Source organism: Gadus morhua, chromosome 4 (assembly GCF_902167405.1).
Source record: "Gadus morhua chromosome 4, gadMor3.0, whole genome shotgun sequence".
Lineage (NCBI taxonomy): Eukaryota > Metazoa > Chordata > Actinopteri > Gadiformes > Gadidae > Gadus > Gadus morhua.
The window spans coordinates 7,048,328-7,064,273 of record NC_044051.1 but is presented as its reverse complement, the minus strand read 5'-3'; the positions used below and the strand labels follow the sequence as shown (position 1 = coordinate 7,064,273).

General features: G+C 51.2%; 2 protein-coding genes across 2 annotated transcripts in view; one reads left to right on the top strand and one right to left on the bottom strand.

Annotated features, from left to right (window-relative positions):
• ttll12 (tubulin tyrosine ligase-like family, member 12) overlaps positions 1-10,284 on the bottom strand; it is an 18,107-nt gene extending 7,823 nt beyond the window's left edge. Inside the window, exons 1-8 of the mRNA XM_030353811.1 lie at positions 10,001-10,284; positions 9,312-9,451; positions 7,918-8,116; positions 6,744-6,903; positions 5,060-5,193; positions 1,274-1,350; positions 730-846; positions 7-213 (exon numbers count right to left, since the gene is read on the bottom strand). Coding sequence (XP_030209671.1) covers positions 7-213; positions 730-846; positions 1,274-1,350; positions 5,060-5,193; positions 6,744-6,903; positions 7,918-8,116; positions 9,312-9,451; positions 10,001-10,186 — 1,220 coding nt within the window. The 5' untranslated portion in view covers positions 10,187-10,284. The remainder of the gene's footprint in view (positions 1-6; positions 214-729; positions 847-1,273; positions 1,351-5,059; positions 5,194-6,743; positions 6,904-7,917; positions 8,117-9,311; positions 9,452-10,000) is intronic.
• Positions 10,285-12,304: 2,020 nt separating this feature from the next.
• Positions 12,305-15,653, top strand: LOC115543134 (uncharacterized). Its single transcript, XM_030355687.1, has 2 exons — positions 12,305-15,381; positions 15,516-15,653. Exon 1 carries the CDS (start codon positions 12,305-12,307, stop codon positions 14,843-14,845), a length of 2,541 nt encoding a protein of 846 aa, XP_030211547.1. The 3' UTR covers positions 14,846-15,381; positions 15,516-15,653.
• The last annotated feature ends 293 nt before the right edge of the window (positions 15,654-15,946 follow it).

The following is a 15,946-nucleotide window of genomic DNA, read 5'->3' as shown; positions in this document are numbered from 1 at the left end:
TCGTACCGCTCGTGTCTCTGCTGGTAATGCCTGATGAACTGGGGCAGCTCCGTCTGGAGGTTGAAGGTGCGCGGGAGCCACGGCGCCCCCTGCAGATCACCCCCGGCCCCCCCGGCCCGCCGGGCCACGGCCGAGAGGCAGTCCTTCACCGTGACGACCGACTCCCCGGGGAACTGGTTCAGCATCACCTGGGGCCGCTGCTCGCTCCACTTCCTGTCACATGACAGCATTGGATAGACATCTTACTCAAATATCTGCAGGGTTGCTTTTTTACGCTTTGCCGCACTCACACACACACACACACACACACACACACACACACACACACACACACACACACACACACACACACACACACACACACACACACACACACACACACACACACAAACGGGATAGACACACATACACAGATAGACAGACAAACACAACGACAGACCTCCAGGAAGACAGACAGACAGACTACCAAACAGAGAAAGAGAGACAGACAGACCTCCAGACAGAGAGAGACATACAGACCTCCAGACTGAGAGAGATACAGACAGACCACCCAACAGAGAGAGAGAGAGACAGACAGACCTTCAGACAGAGAGAGAGACAGACAGACGGACCTCCAGACGGACCTCTAGAGAGACAGACCACCCAACTGAGAGAGAGAGAGAGAGAGAGACCTCCAGACAGACAGACAGTATGACCCCAGTCAGTGTGGTGGAGTCTGACGGTGCTGACCGGTAGTCCTTGATGCTGACGTAGGCCCAGACCACGTCCGCGTCCTCCTCAGAGTCGGTCATCTGGAAGCGGGGGTGGGTGAGGTGATCTCTGACCTGCTGCATCCCGGTGAAGACCCTGAGGAACACCGGGAACAGAGGAACACGTCAGGTCCTCCTCATCACCGCACGGTTGGAAAGGGGTAAGGGGTAGAAATGGGATTGGGCCTTAGGCCCAGTGTTTCCCACACATTGACGAGACTATGGCGCCTCGCCATAGTCTAATTTCGGCCGCCATAGTCTCTGCGTGCACATGAATTATTTTTATTATTATAATTTTTTTATTTTTTTATTTTTTTGCTCAGACGAAGTTCGTGTCGCTGTACCCCCCCCCCCCCCTCAACAATCGCTCCATACCACCCCCCCCCCATAGTCTCCAAAATTTCTGTGGGAAACACTGTAGGCCCAATCCCATTTCTACCCCTTACCCCTTCAAAAAAAGGGGGAGGGGTAAGGGGGAGGGGTAAGGGGGAGGGGTAAGGGGTAGAAATGGGATTGGGCCTTACTTCAGGACTTTGTCTGCAGGAACTGGGGAGGGCAGGATCTCCACTGGAGACGTCTCCTTGTTCTCCTTCTGAATGGCCTGGGGGGGGGGGGGGGGGGGGGGGGGGGGGGAGAGAGAGACACTATTAATGTATATAAATACATTAATAGTGGAAAGCAACTACCACCTCTCCCCTCAATAGGAGAGACTCGACGCGGCGCCAGAGTCCGGGGTCAAGGGGTGAACTGACGTCAACTTAAAGTTTAGACTAGCTGCATATGTTATACAATATATCTCAAATTAATGCATGGATGACCGGCCCTACCACATAAGGAGAACTAGTATGCATTCTGGGTGCCGCATACCATACAGGGAAGAGCTTGGAGCGGGAATAAAAGAACATGGGGTCGTACACACCCAGCAGTGCTTCCCAAACCACTCAGCCTTGTTGTTGCTGGTTCAACAATAAGGTCTTAACCCATAATCATAGTTTACCATAGAATATACTAAATTTCTACCACACCGACTGGTGCGATCAAATGAAAGGAGGGCAACATGGGGATCGGTAACTCTGGCCTCCTCGGTCATGAGCGGGTGACACAAGGCCCAACCAAGGGAGAGGCCGCCACCAGCTCCCTGGGAGTAACAACCAGCCAGGTGCTTCTCTCCGGGCCCCAGGGCTGAGCTCTCCCATCTCTGACCGGGATGCCTGCGGTCGACTCCCAAGTGAGATAAGGACATCCCGGCGTTTCAAGGTCTCACCCGAAACCACGCACACACACACACGAACACACACACTTTTTTCCTCTTCTCGAGGACACTCCTACACTCCCTCTTCTTCAGTGAGTCACATGGTACAAAGGACTAAATGAAAAACACATGTTGTGGTAATTCTCTGTGCGACATTCCTCAACGACAGAGGACTTCTAAATGCCAACAAACACACGACCGTTTATTGTGGCGTGCGTGGTTGACGGTTGGTTGAACCAGCCCCACCTGGTCGGGTCTGATCGGACTCTGGGGCTGGGTGAGGCTGCACACCTGCTACAACAGGTCAGACCGACACCAACTCAGGGAGAGATCTACCGCCTGGCAGCACGGAGCAACGGGTCACGACGTGTCATCGCCTTGAAACCGTAACAATAATAAACCGGTTTCACCAGCACCCCGCGTTCTGGTCTGGAGGCGCCCGTTTAAGTCGACTGGCGCGGCCCACGCTCAGATCAGCGTCGGGCCAGGCGAGGCTGCTTAAGCCAGCCGCTGTCCACACACACGCCACAATCTTACAGCCCAATTCTATTTTTTTTGTCATTTACATTTTTTTTGGGAACAAAATATCACTACATTATACAGATCAATATGTAAACATCGTTTTAGCTGTAGTTTAGTTAAAAAAAAAATTGGGAAAAAGAGTAGGGATAACCGTTGGGAAGGTAACATATAAACAACCGAATTCTAACGCATGGATACAGCAGTCCCCTCTGTAACAGAGGAGCCATGAACAGCTTCTGAGTTTCATGCTTTTGATCGCCCAAGGCCGATATTTTCGTTAAAGTAGGAACTGTTCGCCTGGGTGTTTCATGGCTCACGAAGGAGAAGCGGTAAATCTCTGATGGATAGTGAAACCATAACGGGCAGTGGCACGGTACCAGGGCTGCCTGCTCGTCTGAGATATGACCAGCCGTTAGGCCCCTGCGATTTCGTGTTAGGATTCGCCAGACGCCAGATACGCAAACAATGACATCATCGCCCCCCCCCCCTCCCACACCAGGTGGCAATGTTAGATTTTCGTCTAATTTCGTCTCTTTTTGTATTATTCTTGTAGCTTTAAATACAGCCCAGTGGTAAATCTAATTACTAACTGTACATCAAAAAGTATTTGTTTCAAGGTTGCCTTTTACAAGGTTAAACAACCGCTTTCTCCTCCTCGACCGTATGTTTGTATACAGCGCGCAGGCTTGATGTGCATACTTTTTTCGGTAGGGAACCAGTGCAAAATATAGGCCTTGAATATGTACTACAGCGTTTCTACAGCTTGATGCGTTTTTGCAATGAGTCCGTCTTTACGGAGATATTCCTGAAACGCTGACAAGGAAAACGGAGGGGAAAAGATGTTTTTTGCACGTATGGACGGGGCCTAAGGCACCAGTGCTGCTCAATGTAAAGAAAGGGCTAGAGAGGTGTCCTCCTTTACACAGTACAACAACATCTCAACACCGGGAACATAAACATAAACCACCACGGTGTGAAGGAGACTGGTGTATGCGTATGTTTAATGAGATGTTTTCTACAACTGTTGTGTGCTTTTCTGCATTTAGAAGTCTCATCTGTCCGAGACGCAATATCTCACAGAGGCACTGCCATGACACAAGCTACCAAGAGGGGGTGATGCCCCCCCCAGCTGGGAGGAGAGGAGAGTCCTCCCAACGCTGGGAGGAGAGTCCCCCCCCCCAGCCCCCAGTAGGGCCCAAGGAGGCAGGGCTAGATGTGTAACGACTGGAACATGCACGGTTCAGGGGGGGGGGGGGGGGGGGGGGGTCCCCCACTTCCGCGCGACAACGTGCCCACAAAGTTTTTTACGACGTCTCAACATTATTAACCTTTACCCCTCTCCTGCTACTCTGCTATTCGTTTACATTTTGTATGAGATTGGAGGAAGGGAAGACGGAGGACAGAGCAGAGGACGCCGGATGAGGTGCCAGAGCTCTCAGCTCCCTCCAGCAGAAGATAGCATAGACCTTATGTTATTGAAGTCATATCTCCAAAGAACTTATAAAGACCCTTCTGGTTTTCTCCTGTGCTTAACCGACCTCGCTGAAGTAGACGCACTGCAGAATGCTGGTGTATTCTACCGTCTCTCTTTTGTACTCGTGCACACACCTCACGGTCACGGTAAACTTTATTATTTATTTTTTCCAAGTAGGAAATTCATGTGGTCACCATTACACGCTCCATTTGTTAATCAGCCTGCTGTATAGCATTTAAAAAAATGAAGGAGAAAACATTAAAAGAAAAACAGGGACAAGATGGACCGAGCAGTAGGAACATAGAAAACATGACAAGCATTCGGTTATAGTTTCTACCACAAGGACAGGCCAGTGCGTCTCCAAATGATACAACACACCTCCCTTTGTTATGTATCTTACGAGGTCGAACCAGATGGCTGGTGCCAGGCCCTCTGTGTTAGACGTAGCCAGGGTCATATATCTTATCAAGGGAGATGCTGCGTCTGTTCTTTTGTGATTTTTTTTGTGTGAAAAAAAAAACCGCACAGACTTGTGCGTTTGGGCCGACCATCCAGACGGATCCGGCCGACCCGGTGCCCGGAAAAAACACTTTTCTGAAACCAGGCCCCAGGGTGGATTCAAATAAAAGCCGACATATGCGGTTTCATGTGGACGCCTGAAACGCAAACGACAACGTCATTGCCCCCCCCCCCCAACTAGCTGGGCGACTTTAGAGTTGCGTTGAATTTTTTATTTACTTTCTTATTTGTATTATTTTTGTAGCTTTAAATACAGCCCCGTGGTAAATTTAATTACTAACCGTACATTAAAAAGTATTTCTGCTCAGTTTAAAAGGTTTCATCTCCTCCTCGACTGAATGAAGGCCGGATGCGCTCCACTTTTTTTTGGTGGAGTACCAGCGCCTTGAATATGTACTACAGCGTTCCTAAAGCTCGATGTGTTTTGGCAATGAGTCCGTCTTTGTGGAGATATTCCTGAAACGCATCAAAAGGAAAACGGAGGGGAAAAAGATTGTTTTCGCCCGTGCTGACGGGGCATAATACTCATGAATCACTGCTCACCTCGTAGTACAGGTCCGAGGGCTCGGGCGTGTCCGTGCTCACCCCCTCCAGGTCGGCCGGTATCCACGGCAACAGGCGGCACTGCCTCACCAGGGGCCTAGTCTCGCCGTACGCGTAGTCACGCGTGACTTCGTCTGCGGGAGGGAAGAGAGAGACGGTGAGGACACGGCCTTCTTCAGAGACCTACTGGGACCCACTGGGACCCAGTGCAGACTGGTCTCCGGAGGTCCGGGTTTCTGAACCAGGAGGAGGCGGACATCAAAAGGGCAAATGGGCGTGGCTACAAAATAGTAAATTTGTAGCCACGGCCTTGGTCGGTGTTGTTATAAGTGTACGTTTCTTTTTGTTATAATTGTGTTGGTGTTTGTCGTGGAAATATTAATCATAACTATGATAAACAATTATAAACCTTACATTAACCGTGTTCATATAATTACTAGTCAATCTAAAAGGAACTGTTTACATTCTCCTTGGACCTTTAGATACCCCCCTTCCCCTCTCTAACTGATAGAGGTTAAGGTAGCTCAGATTTGCATTCCCACTGGAGCCACTGAGTCTCAGGGCGTGTGGTAGAAAAAGAACCGAGTTCTATCACCTCAACTAACTAATAGATCATGAGGAATCGAGGAGTCCAGAGCAAGTTTTGACGTAAGACTCTATCGCTGAAAAGGCAACAACAAAGCCGGGTGGTTTTCAAAGCACTTCCGGTCAAAGGATCCCGGCCTCTGTTTAATTCTCACAAACTAAGCTGTTTCCCATATGTCAGTCATACATTCCTTTAAGCATGTGGTCAACAACTAATCTAAACACCAGGTTGAGGTCAGCACGCCTTGACCCCAGAGCAACTGGCGTCGGGTCGAGTTCGAATTTAAACGATGACCCCCACACTCTCTGGCGCCGTGTCTAGCCTTAGCTACGAATCCAGAGGTGTTTTAGGGTACACTCACACTAGGCCATCTGTACCGTGCCCAAATCCGTTTCACACCTGTACCGTGCTCAAGTCTAGATCGTTTGGCTAGCACGCCAACCGTACTCAAGTCCACTTGCATCCCGTGGCCTGAGCACACTTGGGAGAGGTGTGCTCGGTACAGATGCAAATGAGCCGAAACGCGCACACGGCTACACAACCTGAGCTGGACGACGTATTGTCCATGCGACCCTTCTTTCCAGTGTGCGAAATACCCGTAAATATTCGGGGGGGGACCCCATCCTCCAATTGTTGCGCAATACCGATCAAAATTATTACAATATCTCATGGTTGCAATAGCCTACATGACAACACACGCACGCACACAGCAATTGTTGATAATCTGATATGCTATAGTAGCCTATTCGTAAAGCAACACTTTTTTCGCACACTTTCGTTGTTTGGATGCACAATGGTTTATAACAAGAAGAGGTGAAGTTGTGCATTACAATGCAAACACAACAATAATTGGCACCAATATGGCGCAATTAGAAGAGCAATCAACAACTGAATAAATGTATGACCGATCGTGTGACATTATTTAACCATCCATCTAAATACGATCAGACAGATACATCATTGAACACATACACAAAGCACATTCGTCCAACCACAGCGGATGCTGACAACATTTTACACAACAAGCCAACAGGCCCCCCCCCCCCCCCCCCCTGCTGTGAGCCCCTGCCCCCTGAGGGAGCACTCCTCTGCCCGTACCTCCGGGGGCCAGGTCCCGCAGCGGCCAGAGCACGGAGAAGGCCATCTGCCCCTGGAGGTAGTACAGGGGGGCCAGACGGCACGAGGCCTCGTCCGCGTGCTGCACCTGGGAGCCGAACTCGTCCATGATGTACCAGACTGGGACCTTATCCTCCGCCGTCTGGAGGGGAGATATCAATATATTTAGATGAATATACCTCCTACTTATGGTTTTATCAACCTATAAACGACCTACGTACAGTTATAGATATCAACCTATAAACAACGTTCTCCTCCGCACTCTGCAGGGAGGGATATATAAATGTAGATAAAGATATTTAGTTATAAACCTCTTGACTACATTCTCCTCATGGATTAGACATAAACATCTTAACTACCTATAAACCACCTCATGGTTTTAGATATAAACCTCTAAATCACCTATAAACCTCTAAACTACATATAAACCACCTCATGGTTTCAGATATAAACCTCTAAACCACCTATAAATCACCTCTAAACCTCCAAACCACCTCTAAACCTCCTCTAAACCTCTTAAATCACCTCATGGTTTTAGATATAAACCTCTAAATCACCTCTAAACCACCTATAAAACACCTCATGGTTTTAGATATAAACCACCTATAAACCACCCCATGGTTTTAGATATAAACCTCTAAACCACCTCTAAACCACCTATAAACCTCTAAACCACCTATAAACCACCTCATGGTTTTAGATATAAACCTCTAAACCACCTCTAAACCTCTTAAATCACCTCATGGTTTTAGATATAAACCTCTAAACCACCTATAAAACACCTCATGGTTTTAGATATAAACCTCTAAACCACCTCTAAACCACCTCTAAACCTCTAAACCACCTCTAAACCTCTTAAATCACCTCATGGTTTTAGATATAAACCTCTAAACCACCTATAAAACACCTCATGGTTTTAGATATTATAAACCTCTAAACCACCTCTAAACCACCTATAAACCTCTAAACCACATATAAACCTCTAAACCACCTATAAACCACCTCTAAACCACCTCTAAACCACCTCTAGACCCCAAGACCTGATAAGCAGTCTGTTTCAAACCGAGTCTCTCGTCGCCAACACGACCAAACCAGAAGCCTCATTCAGCAGAGCAGTTGGCACCCCCATAGAGTGAGACCCCCCCCCCCCCCGTACCCCCTGGGACAGCCGGTAGGTCTGGTTGTAGCGCCACATGCTCTCCAGGACCCGGTCCACGGTGCCCGGGTCGGGGGTCTCCCCGTGACAGTCCAGCCCCATGAGGGAGGCCATCCTGGGCAGCAGGCCGGGGATCTCCTCCAGCTGCTGGCGGGCGTGCTCCACGCGGTACGTCCAGGCATGGTCCACCAGGAACACGCTGTGGGGGGGGGGGGGGGGGGGGGGGGGGGGGGGGTCAGCACAGCGTCAGCATTCAGCGGTCGCTTTCACCCAGAGAGACTTACAATAAGTGCACTTCAGAATCAGAATCTCTTTATTGTCATTGCACAAAGTGTAAATAGAGGCTCTCAAAATAAGTGCTTTTTATAAAAAAAATACGATTTTTTAAAACAAAAACTAAATGAGAAAAGGGTTATTTTTAAAAAAACATGTATAGAATGTTAAAGAACTCATAAAACAAATATATATATTTTAAAATGTCAGCCAATTTTAAAAGGTCAGATTGGTATGATAATTTTTCGATGCAGCGCAATACTGTGTAGAACGATTCAGTCTCGACTCATATGATAATAATCTTTTCTTTTTTTTTTGTTGGATCGTTAAATTATAAACTTTCGTATTATTAACGGCGTTATAAAGTATCAACTTTATAACTCAGTTTTTACTGGGTCTATTGACATAAAACAAAGACTTGCATAGAGATTGAACTAACACAAATTAACCACAAACAAGTTCCTTTATTTTGTCTTGTTATGATCCGTTATATTGTAGGCTCCATTCTGATCAGTACACAGTTGCAAGACAACAGTAACCTGTTGTTTTACTAGTAGTAGATTTCGCTTACCTGAATATTTACAATCCTCCTCTTGATACACTGACATAAAAACGACTTTGAAAAGCTTTCTTTCATCCCTGCGCACCCTTTCTCCTTCCCAATCTTTCTTTTTCTATGTTGTGACCCTGAGGGCTTTCTCCTCTGCCTCTCCATATTGAGGTACGTGTCATCAGATGACAATACGGTCCAAATGAAGACCCTCTGGCGCCCGCCTCCAGGGCGTGGTCGAGGGGGCGCCCACTGGAGCGCCGTGTGGGGAGGAGGGGGGGAGGGAGGCGAAGGAGCAGGGGGGGCGCCTTATCAGTGACTTTCCTCTGTTATTGATCATCATATCATGTACACAAACGCTATATACAGAAAACATCGCTTTGGCGCCCCCTCTGGTGCGGCGCCCCTATGCGCCGCATATAGTGCATAACCCACTTTTTGCGCCACTGCCACCATGGGAGTACACTTGTTCCTTTCACATAACCGATTTTGTAGTTATTAAAGTTCAGTATTAGTTACCCTTCCCTGTAGCACCATAGACGTGCATTAAGAAGCGCTCTGGCGCCCTCACCTGTTGGGGTCGGAGGCCTGCAGCCCATCTTCACTCGTTACGACCACTTTACAGGTGAACTTCGGGATAGGGTTTGCATTTTTCTCCTCAGCCTCCTCCATCTCCTGCATGATCCCGAATACCTCCCCGGCATCATAGATCTAAGGAGGGTGGAGATCATGTCATGTAAGGTTGGAGCCATGCCGAATACCTGCCAGAGCAATCTGTCACATTAGATGAGTTGTCTACTATTGCTACTTTGTCGTTTTAAATGTCACTTTGTTTGTGGTATAACTATGAGCTTCACATGGGCAAAACTGCAAACTGCCATCTCTGTTGGGAGAAAACAGTAAACAGACTCATCCCACATGACTTTAACCATTGTTAGCACACCTTTGCAAAATGAAACATCCCCTTTTCTGTTTGTTCACAAGGATTGGACTATTGCACACATCCTCCACATTGTAAATACTGTGTATGCACAGTATATCTTTCATTTAGATACTGACATTTTTATAGTAGTATGTCACATTTGACTTTTTATATATTGAGCATTTAATATACTAATATCTGATATGTATATGCATATATTGTATTGAACGTTTTACACTTTGACATCTTAATTGTTGCATTGACAATGTCAAAGTTTGTTTTATCATGCCAATAAAGCTTTATTAAATTGAATTGAAATTGAAGCGTGGGGTCCAGACCTCCTGGCTCAGCTTGAGGAACAGGCTCTTCCAATACAGCTCAGGGATTCCTGAGGACCTCAGCGCTCCGGCGTGCAGAGCCACAAAGTTCCGGTAGACTTCCTCCTCCTGCTCCTCCTCCTGCTCTGTCTCCTTCTCCTCCTGCTCCTCCATTCCGTTTACGATGCCATTGTTGGTTGTTGCCATCGTTACTTGTTGTGGTTTACTTGTAAACAAGACGCGGCAGAAGCTGAACCCGACCCGCTTCACGTGTTTCCTCAGGACCCGGAAGTAGCTTAAAAACAGCTGAGCACGCGATGCATTGTGGGAATGGAAGGCATGCATTTCCATGATTTGCATATCATATGGGTTAAAAAACAACAACTTTTTATGTATATATTTTGTAACAATGTACCACATATTAATTTAATGTTATTGTATTTATTTTCCATTACTTAACCGTTTGTTTTTCATAATGTCTTGGGTCCTTTGAATAAAGCTAAAAACGTCTAATAAAAACTGAGCTGAAGTGATTATACACAATGCAATGGCGTTCAATTCTTCAAAAATCCTGTAGATCTACTTTTAAAAACCAACAGCGCTATCTAGGGGTCAAGCGGCCCAATACAGGTATTTTATAACATGCCATTAAATGTTTAGGCAATAGTTGCCATAGAAAACGGTATTGTTGCCCTTTTGTAAGAATGGTTTTATGCCCGACTCTCAAAACAATATTGGCATCTGTTGTCCTATATTTGAGAGTTCAGTCTCTAATTTTGACCCTAAGAGTATAAAGGTAGTATACTTACTTGAGTGAGAACAAAGCAATGAATCACTTCGACTGTACTCCATAAACCCAGGTGGTGTAAGGAGTCATTAAATGAACACTGTAGAATAGAGCCTTAAACATCAAGGTCAGGTTTTGTGTGTGTGTGTGTGTGTGTGTGTGTGTGTGTGTGTGTGTGTGTGTGTGTGTGTGTGTGTGTGTGTGTGTGTGTGTGTGTGTGTGTGTGTGTGTGTGTGTGTGTAATATATATATATATAGCACTCAATGTCTTTATCTCATTTTTGACGGAGGAGGCGTTTAGAGGCTTTTGCATCTCAACTCTTCAGATGCCAGGATATTTATAAAATATAACATGATTTTAAAGTGACCTATAACATCGACTATGCAATACACTTTAATTTATTTAGTGCTAATGAAATTAGCACTCTATTAAGGCTGTAAAACTGTTGGCTAAGTTACAGACGTTCATGAAAAACTGCGGGTAATTATCTGGGAATCATTCTCTAACATCAGTCAAGTTGTCATCGATTGTGTCAAACAATTGTGAATTTGTTGTACATTAAAACAGGAGATGACTTATTCTGTGTTCGAAGACGGATGCTCGGAGCTCCAGTGGTTTCCTATGGGTGAACGAAACTTTCGGAAGATGTTATAGCCTCTGCTAGCCTCACGAAGGTTCCAGGATGTGCTTCATTTCCATTGGTTGCTGCGTTAAATCATACCTTTTATTTTCTGATTGGCTATTGTGTAGTTCCTTTCTTTTTTTTGATTGGCTGATAAGTGGCAGGCTCGACAAATAACTCTAGAGGAGACGTGCTTGATTCTTCCATAGTGAGAGCGGCGCGGCCAGAGCAATTTTGGCCGCGGCATATTATTAAATACAACCTATTATATATATATATATATATATATATATATATATATATATATATATATATATATATATATATATATATATATATATATATATATATATAGTGGCATTCCCCCGGTGCCACGCCCCCTGTTCGGGAGAGTCGAGGCCGGGATATACCGCCGGTGGCCAACCGCCGGCGACAAACCCCGACCTCCCGAGAGCCGCAATCGGGGAAACGAGGAACACCTGGGCGGGAGTCACCCAGGTGTTAAAAGGAGGCCACCGGCCGACAGAACGGGGAGAGTCGAGTGGAAGAGAGGACGACGCAGAGGACCGAGACCCCGCACAGTGAGCCGCCCGGCGGACACGTGGACCACGACTCGAGCAACCCCCCGCCTTTGATGTGCAGCGTGCGCTTGTGAAACTATTGATACCGAGTATAATAAACCGCCGTTTGAGGCTTTGGACCCTCACACCCTGCCTGGTCCTTGCTTTGAGCCCTTCTACCCAACCGAGTTACCACATATGGTGGAGAATGCAGGCAACTCGGTCCACGTACGGCTCCCGGTAAGGACCCCACCCCGCGTTTTGACAGTGGCTCTTCGTTTTTGGATTTTTTTCTTTTTGTTTTTTTTCCCGGTGCGGTTCCTCCGTTCGCGGAGGTGAATACCCGCGGACGTAGATGCAGAACCCCGGGACAGCCGCAGGACCAGCCGGCCCGAGAGAATCGGACCCCAGCCTGGCCCTGCTGACGGAGGCGGTGCTCCGCCTGACCCAGCAGGCCACCCGCGACCCGCCGACCACCGCCCCGACGAGTCGGCTCACAAAGCTAGGACCCGACGACGATGTCGAGGCCTTCCTAGAAACATTTGAGCAGGTGGCAACCCGGGAGAGGTGGCCAGAGGCCCAGTGGGCCAATATAGTGGCCCCGTTTTTAACCGGACCCGCCCAGCAGGCGAGTCAAGACCTCAACCCCGGCGACGCGGGCCTGTATACCGCACTCAAGGCGGCCATCTTGGCCTACTATGGACATAGCCTTGCTGCGAAGGCCCTCAATTTCCACGAGTGGACGTTCGACGTCCGAGGACCCGTACGGACCCAGGTGGCCCATCAATGTCGGCTAGCCCGGAGGTGGCTGGTGGACGGAGCGGGACCCAGCCCCGTGGATCGGGTCGTGGTGGACAACATCGTGCGACAGCTGCCCCCCGACGCCCGGAGGGTGCTGGCCCACCACCACCCTGAGACCGTGGACGACCTCGTGCGCCAGCTGGAGAACTGGCAGGTGGCCCAGCGGCTGGCGGCGGGCCCGAGACCCAACCCCCGGGCCACCCGGAGAGAGACTCCGACACCGCCGTCGAGGACCCGGCCGTCCACCCCGCCCCGAGAACGAGGGGAACCCGAGACCCGGCGCTGCTACCACTGCGGACAACGGGGACACCTGGTCCGGGACTGTCCCGACCGACAGGACGTCCCCATGCCCTCCGCGTGCACTGCCCCGAGAGACCGCCCCACCTGTATGCTGGCGACCTGCTGGACACAGGGCGACAAGGACTCCCCCACCGTCCCCATCAAGGTGATGCACCAGGACACCCATGCCCTGCTGGACACGGGGAGTGCCGTGACCCTGGTGAGGGCCGACCTAGCCGGGGGCAGACCGGGAACCCCGATGCAGGTCTCCTGCGTACACGGCGACACCCGGACGTACGAAACCTGCCACGTGGTAGTACGCACACCACAGGGGGTCTTCGTCGCCCGGGCCGGGATAGTACCGACCCTTCCGGTGCCGTTCCTGATCGGCCGGGACTGCCCCATCTTCACTCGCTTTTGGAGCCCCGTGAGGGGGAACCGAGGGGGACGGGAGCTGCACCGTCCGGCCGGCCGAAGCGGACGCCCGGCCCAGCGAGGGGTAAGGCGCCCGCCGACGCGAGAGTCCGGGTCGGAATCCGGACCCGCCCCGACGACCGCCGCCGACCACGGACCAGCACTGGGAGCGACCCGCCGACCGACCGCCGCGCGGACCGAGACGGACGACACGCCGGGTTCCGGAGGAGAGGGTCCGTCGGCACCGGGAAGCCCGCCCCGATCTACCGGGGACCAGGTACGCCCGGTACCGGGAGACGGAGCCGGGCCCAGCTCCGACACCGTTACCGCCTCCGAGAGGGGGAACACCCCCGAGGGGCCCGAGAGCTCCCCCCTAACTGAGCTATCGGACTTCGCCCAGGCCGGGGGGGAGAACTCGGCCCGACCGGGACAGTTCGCTACGGCCCAGCATCGGGACGATGCCCTGCGGCACGCGTGGGGACATGTGGTCGCCCACGACGGTCAGGTGAGGGACTCAGTGAGCCACCTGACCCACCCCCACTTCTGCACTCAGCGGGGGTTGCTGTACAGGGTCGACGTGCGCGAGGGGGAGGTAGTACAACAACTGGTGGTACCGCGACCCTACGTGTCTAAGGTTTTGTTCATGGCCCACACACATTTGCTCGGCGCACATCTGGGCATGGACAAAACGCGAGAGCGGGTGGTGGCGCGGTTCTATTGGCCCGGGGTTCGTAGAGACGTAGCGCGTTACTGCCAGGAGTGTCCCGACTGCCAGCGCGTAGCCCCGCGGGCAGTGGAGCGGAGCCCGCTCATACCGATGCCCATTATTGAGACCCCCTTCGAAAGAATAGTGCTGGACATTGTAGGACCCCTCCCCAGGACGAGCCGGGGTCATCGATATCTCCTCGTCATATTAGATTATGCGACCCGATACCCCGAGGCCCTCCCACTGCGTGCGGCGACTAGCAAGGCGGTAGCCCGAGAGCTAGTGCTACTCTTTAGCCGGGTGGGGCTCCCAAAGGAGATCCTCACCGATCAAGGCTCGTGTTTCATGTCCCGCGTAGTCAAGGAGCTACTAAAACTGTTACAGGTCTCCCAGCTCCGGACCTCGGTATATCACCCGCAGACGGACGGGCTAGTCGAGCGGTTCAACCAGACCATCAAACGGATGCTCAAGAAGAGCATCGAGGCGGACGGGAAGAACTGGGACCAGTTACTTCCCCACGTCCTCTTCGCCATTCGTGAGGTGCCCCAGGCTTCCACGGGGTTCTCGCCCTTCGAACTCCTTTATGGGAGGAGGACCTGGCGAAGGAGGCGTGGGAGAGTCATCCCTCTCCACACCGGACCACCATCGAACATGTGGAGCTCGTCAGGGACCGAATGGCCAAGGTCTGGCCCATAGTCCGAGACCACCTCGCCCGTGCACAACAGGCCCAAGCGCGCGTGTATAACAGGGGGGCGCGCGTGCGGAACTTCCGACCGGGAGACCGGGTCTTAGTGCTGGTTCCAACCAGCGAGTGCAAGTTTCTCGCGAAATGGCAGGGGCCGTACGAGGTGGTAGAGGCCGTGGGGCCCGTCAACTACAAGGTGAGGCAACCCGGGAGACGCAAGCCCACCCAGGTTTATCATGTGAATCTATTAAAACAGTGGCGGGGTGGGGACGACCCTCCCCTACGGGCCCCCATGGCCTTGATGGTTCGGCCCGCGATCCCTGAGGTCCCGATGGGGACCGACCTCAGCCCCGCACAGAGACAAGAACTCGGGGAGCTGGTGCTGCAGAGCCGGGACGTGTTTTCGGACGTGCCCGGGCGGACCTCGGTGATCTCTCATGAGATCCGGACCGCTCCGGGGGTGACGGTTCGGATCCCGCCCTACCGGGTACCCGAGTCCCGGCGCAACGCCATCCGAGCCGAGGTGGAGCGGATGCTGAAACTGGGGGTAATTTAGGAATCCCGTAGCGCCTGGGCTAGCCCTATTGTGCTGGTGCCCAAGCCGGACGGGACCCACCGGTTCTGTAATGACTTCCGCCGGCTAAATGAAGTGTCTGACTTTGACTCCTACCCCATGCCTAGAGTAGACGAGCTGATCGAGCGGCTGGGACCGGCCCGGTACCTGTCCACGCTGGACCTAACCAAGGGGTACTGGCAGGTCCCCCTGGCACCGTCGTCCCGGGAGAAGACGGCCTTCGCGATGCCGGGGGGCCTGTTTCAGTACACTGTCCTGCCCTTTGGTGTCCACGGGGCCCCCGCTACGTTCCAGCGGATGATGGACCAGGTCCTAAGGCCGCACAGCAGTTACGCCGCAGCATATATCGATGATATAATCATCCACAGCGCCAGTTGGGACGAACACGTCAAGCACGTGCGGGCCGTGCTTAACGGCCTACGGGCGGCCGGGCTGACCGCCAACCCTGCGAAGTGCCGGTTGGGGCGGGAGGAGACGGCCTATTTGGGGTACCGGGTGGGGAGGGGGAACGTGCGACCCCAGGAGGACAAGGTGGCGG